This window comes from Arachis hypogaea, chromosome 20 (assembly GCF_003086295.3).
Source record: "Arachis hypogaea cultivar Tifrunner chromosome 20, arahy.Tifrunner.gnm2.J5K5, whole genome shotgun sequence".
NCBI lineage: Eukaryota > Viridiplantae > Streptophyta > Magnoliopsida > Fabales > Fabaceae > Arachis > Arachis hypogaea.
Genome location: NC_092055.1, coordinates 24,853,131 through 24,858,867, shown reverse-complemented (window position 1 = coordinate 24,858,867; position 5,737 = coordinate 24,853,131). Strand labels below are relative to the sequence as shown.

Sequence of the window (5,737 nt, the reverse complement as noted above, 5' to 3'; positions counted from 1 at the left end):
GTAAAATTATAGTGAAGGATGAATTTTTGATAAAATAATTTTTTTTAATAAAAAAACTGACAAAAATTATCATGTATAGTATACATATTTTTTTATAGATTTAGTAAAAATTTTATTTTTTATTCAATTATGTTTTTCATCAAAATAATTTCTACACAATTGCATTGCCTATAAAAATTTAATATAATACATAAAAAAAGAGTAAATATATATCCAATTTAGTCTCTATTCATTTTAAAATAGGACAAGGCAATTTTTGTCGAAAAAATAGATCCATTTTAATTTTTATTGGTGTCTTTCGTAAGTCATGACGATCTATCTGTTATCTTTTTTTACCAAACTTAAAGGAGACTTACGTGACACTTAATATTGTTGATGTAAACGCTAAGTTACAGTTAAGTAACATGTTGGCGAACGAGAATGGTCAAGAATCGATTTGTCTTCCTATGGACAATAGTCAATGATTGATTTGTCCCTCTTTATCTACCAAAAACGACGTCGTTTCACATGAACCAAAACCTATATTACTTAGAGGTGATTATTTTTCAGTTGAAACTTCTCACTTTTCTTCCAAATCAAATACGAACTATATGATATTACAAAAAAGATGTCGAAAATTGTCGAATTTACTAGCGGAATTATCAAAAAAATCCGCCAAAACATTTATTACCGTCGGATTTAACAGTGGACAAATTCAAACAATAAAATTCTCACCAATAGATTTTTTAGTTCACTGCTAATTATCAGTGGATTTAGTGACAAATTTAAATCTTTAATTAGCGAATTTTTAGAGGTCGTTACCATCTTTTTTATGATAATTTTGTCCCTATAAATTTATTTTTTTCGTATCTTTTACTGTCAAATTTATCCCTCGATAATTTTAAGATAATATATTATTTATTAATAATTAAATTAATTAATACCGACGAAAGTCATGTGGTGGATAAATAAAACAACCATTTATTATGATCAATGTTTAAAATTTCTTTCATGAAATAAACCAACCATTTGTGCAAAGCAACAAAACAGTACATTAATATTTATGTAACATGCACCTTTTCCAATTTTAATGAAAACATAAATGTTCATATATTATATTGATGAGGATAATAAAAAAGCAATTAATCCTTGACAAGTTAACATCTAATAATAGTATTGTATAGACAATAAATTGATGAGGATAATATGGACAGCAACATGATCTTAAGACAAACAAATAACAATATTTGTTCCTAAACCAAAAGTATTGTATTGCTGAAAGGTTTTAAACAAGTAAAATAAATAGCTGAAACAATAAAACATGTCTTTAAATTCTATAGCTAATATCCACACTAAAATCTCCAAGTTATTCGATATCAATTCTACTTAGGTGGCTTAAGTCTTAGAGGCTTTAAATTTGGAGCGAGCACAAATTAAAGAAGTTTTTTGATGACAGTCTCTAAGCTTGCAACAACTATTTTTTTTGCTAATATTACAACATCTCTAGTCATTAATTTTTTTGTAATAATTGTTGGCCTATTCATGGGTTTGGTGAATCATGAGGTTTAACTGTTTGATTTGGAAGAGCAGTGAGAGATTTTAATTAAGATGGCAATTCCCAAATAACATAGGTTTTAATTCAGTAGAGCATGTGAAACGATATTTTTTTTTTAGATAATAAAAGACAAATTAATCTCTAATCATTGTCATAGGAGACAAATCGATCTCTGACCATTGCCTATTCGCTAACATGGACATGGCACTTCACAAAGACTTAACCTCCACATTAACAATGTTAAGTATTATATAGGTTTTTTCTATTAAGTTTAATGAGAAAAGATGATAGAGGAATCATCATGACTCACAGCGAACAGAAATTGAAATGGATCTATTTTTTCGATAAAAATCACCATAGTCTATTTTAAAATGAATAAAGACGGAATTGAACATTTACCTTAAAAATATATTTTTAAAATAAAAAAATTAATAAAATAAGAGATTACATTATTAATTTTATAAGCCCTGTAAGACGTGTCTCGGCTTCCACGGTCTAGTTTATCATTCATTTTATGGATATCAGGAAAAAAAAAACAAAACAATTGAAACGTAGCCATGGCCCACATAGCAGAAGCAGAAATTCCCAGCAGAAATTTGGCGGCAATCTCGAAAGTGAAAATGGAAATGAAAGGTGCGGAGCGGAGAAGACGACTATACCCTCTCTCCGATCGCACCAACTCGTCTTCTTCCAACAACTTCAACAAATCTGCCACCAAATGCAACTCTCTTCTTCTTCTTCCTCCTCCTCCTCCTCCTCCCGGTACCTTTCCCCTTCTCATTATTACTCGTTGAACTGCTGAATCCTAACGCCACCTTTACTGCATGCGTCTCTACTGATTAACCGTTACTATTATTACTATTTCAGCCTTGTGCAGTGGAACACATGAAAGGAGGAATAACCATAACAAAGCGCTGACCAATCCACAACACAACGTCTCTAATATCCGGTAATTATTTCGTTCCTGCAGCTTGAACCCTATGTGTTACACAAACCTTCAATCATAGTTACATGGAACACAATACGTTCTAGTACGTGCGCCACATTTAAAATATTCATGTAACTATGCCTTCAAATCTATGAAGGATTAGAGGATTGAAAAATAAAAAATCAAGTTGTTTAAAGAAGGTTTGTAAATTATGCTGTTGCTGGTTTTGATTAGCTACGAGTGAAGCTTCTATAGCGAAATTTGGTTTTTATAATTCCTCCTCTGAAATTTCCTTGTCCTAATTGAGTGAATAATCTTTGATTGTTATTTTTTGTTGTCGATTTGCTAGAAAGCACGAGTCTATGATCTAACTACTTGATTTTTTGGTTCGTTTCTTGTAATGTAAAACAGGGGAGGAAGTGATGAAGTTGAAGCTTTGGATCTCCTTGAAGCCAAGCATTCGACAGTTCCTTGTAGAAAGGTAGAAAAAAATTTACCGTTATGGTTCTGTACAGACTACAGACCTTCCAAGTTCCAACTCCTCTGAATTTGTTGATGTTGGTTTGGTTATGCGACAATCATCTCATCTTTCTGAAGTTGTATCCATGTTGGTAATACAGTAATTAGCACATTTTGTAGGATTGTATACTCTGCATGAGGCATATATGGAGGTGGTGTAACAAAGTTTGTTGTTCTTAATCATTTAGAGTTAATTGCATAAACTCTAAATTCTATTTGGTTCTTGTTTGTCATGTTTTGCTGTGTTTTCAGAAGCAGCGTTGCATGTCTAACCAACAAAAGAAGTCCAAGAATTCCCAGCTGCAAGATTTCATTGAAAAACAGAATGCCTACTACAAAGAGGTCGATGACTTTGTGCTATCGGTAGAGGAGGTTGAATCCATTCATGAGCTGGAGTAAGTGGAAGAGATAGCAGCATGAGTCCTTGTTTTTAGTTATTTGTGTAAGTGTTGATATCCTAATCAAAACCATGATGTAGATAAGCAAATATCTAAGACTTCGAGTTCGCGATTACTTTCGCAATAGTCTAATGGGGTATGAAAAGAAACCACATGAAATTTTGTTTGAGGATGAGAACTAAAATTACATGTATTGAAGCCTAGAAAGTCTATCATCAGTTTATCATTCTTATCTTTTATATGAAAATCTTCATTTTATTGAAATTCATGAATTTGTTATTGTGAAATTCATTGAGCTTGGGGATGAGATATGGTCTTGCAGTTTAATTTGATAACATATAGACAAATAAAAAGTGGTAGTTTATGGATCATTTGACATAGTTTTAGACAAAGGGATGGCTAATTAGTTGAAGATACATTTTTGCCCATAAATATCACTTGCTAATGTTGCATGTCTAATTGACTTTTCTGCAATGGATTCTGATCTGCCCCTTTCTACCTGTGAGAGGCTTGATGCTGCTCATTTTGACCATGCCCTTGGAAAAAGCCTTAAAGAATTCGTTCTTGTTAGCAGCGAATTTCTTCACCAGAGCACTAGTAGAACCACCATTCAAGAGCTCCTGGTCTGAATGGAGAAGACCCCTTTTAACCAGCAAATTCTTGTAGTATAGATTGTCGAAATGTGTCGGTGTTTGAAGTTCAAGGGGTGCGAGTACAGCATCATTTCCTTTTCTGGGGCACTTGCTCCTCAGAGACTTGGCAAAGGAAGCATCAATATTGGAATCATTATAGATGTGTGCTCTGAATTGTACACATCTAGCCAAGCCAATAGTGTGTCCACCTGTTATTAAAAATAGTGAATCAGAACATTTCTTGGACGTTATAACATTATAACGAGAGATTCTTTTACAAGCCTCAGTTTAACAACTCATTTGGTTAAAAAGTTAAAACTAAGTCCCATCAGTTAAGGTAAATTAAATTTATGATTCAAACCAACTTCCTTGTGAGTAACTGAGTTGTTAAACTTGTGCTCATCCAAGATTTCTTCCATTATAATAGCATAACACTAATAATTCTCCTCATCCATCACTTTCATTCTAAAAGAACCTAGAAAGTAGAAATGTTCATGATTAAGCATTATTTATTATTATTATTATTATTATTATTATTATTATTATTATGCATCAGGTTAGACTGTCTATATTATTTTCTTTGAGTGCAGCCGTTTTCCAGATCTTGTGTTAACACGGGATGCTTGAGCAGTGGGTGTCCCTTATTGATGCATCTAATCTAGTTCGGTTATAGTACCTGAAAGAGCCACCAAGTCCTCCGCAGAAAGCCCATGGTTTGCAAAATTTGATTTGAGAGTGGTTAGACTAAAAAAGGGTGCAGGAATAGAGTTATTGGCAGCAGCTCTGCTAGCAGTGGTAGAATCCCTTCTTCCCAAGCCTACTTCCCATGAAGGCCCTCCTAACTGTAAAGTTACAACAATCATTACCCTAATAAAAAACATGTCATAAAAAAAATATTCAAGCCTTTCTTAAGGGTCATAACATAAATTCTAATTAATAAAATAGGGGTGTTTACATAAACTACAGAATCTCTAGCAGCCAGAGCAAGAATATCAGCACATGACACAATCCTGGGGCATGCTTTCTCCACTTTGGTCTTAATGTCATCAATCACGTCGAACCCTCTTGCTGAGTTATTGTTAGCCGCCGCCGTTTTCTCTCCGGCGAATTTCTTTGTATTGTCCAACAGTATTGACGCATCACAGCCCTGATCATAATAGCATCAATGAAGCCAAATTTAGCAAATCACAAAGTTTTATTTGAAGGTAAATTAATGTGAATTGCGTATAGTATAGTAAACTCACATTTACAAAGCAGTCATGGAAGTGTAGTCTAAGTAAGGAAGCTCCCATGCGAGTTTCTTTGTTAACGGCTTTTATGACTTCATCTTTCACTATAGGCAATAGTTTAGGACAACTGCGTGAATAGAAATCTTTAGATAACTTAGTTTTTGAATCTGCTTCAGAAATTGCAGCAGTAGCAACAAGAACAAACAAGAGGAAGTAGTAGTAGTAATAAGAAGCCATATACTTCAGCTTTCTTATTAACTTGCAATACACAAATGATGAATTACTTATACTTGGTTGGTGCTTTCCCTTAAAGTGAGAACGTGGGTAAAATTGGTAAATCAATTGAATGAATCCCATATCTATTGCTTTTACGTAAAAGGTAAAGGATTGCTGGTATTTTCATGACATTATAATTGCAATTATTGTAAGTTGATTATTCAGCTTTATTTTATTGTTATATTTCTTTTTTTTTAAGGCATGATTATCCTAAAGGGTGC

At 33.0% G+C, this 5,737-nt stretch overlaps 2 protein-coding genes across 2 annotated transcripts; one reads left to right on the top strand and one right to left on the bottom strand.

The window, feature by feature from the left end:
- The first annotated feature begins 2,036 nt into the window (after positions 1-2,036).
- Positions 2,037-3,643, top strand: LOC112785079 (uncharacterized). The gene is made up of 4 exons (XM_025828489.3): positions 2,037-2,296; positions 2,402-2,483; positions 2,874-2,943; positions 3,234-3,643. Exons 1-4 carry the CDS (start codon positions 2,092-2,094, stop codon positions 3,378-3,380), a joined length of 504 nt encoding a protein of 167 aa, XP_025684274.1. The 5' UTR covers positions 2,037-2,091; the 3' UTR covers positions 3,381-3,643.
- Positions 3,644-3,767: 124 nt separating this feature from the next.
- On the bottom strand, positions 3,768-5,491 carry LOC112785078 (peroxidase P7-like). Its single transcript, XM_025828487.3, has 4 exons — positions 5,256-5,491; positions 4,967-5,158; positions 4,688-4,853; positions 3,768-4,220 (listed from the first exon to the last, which is right to left on the bottom strand). The coding sequence occupies exons 1-4, from the start codon at positions 5,475-5,477 to the stop codon at positions 3,835-3,837; spliced, it is 966 nt and encodes a 321-aa protein (XP_025684272.2). The 5' UTR covers positions 5,478-5,491; the 3' UTR covers positions 3,768-3,834.
- Between the last annotated feature and the right edge of the window lie 246 nt (positions 5,492-5,737).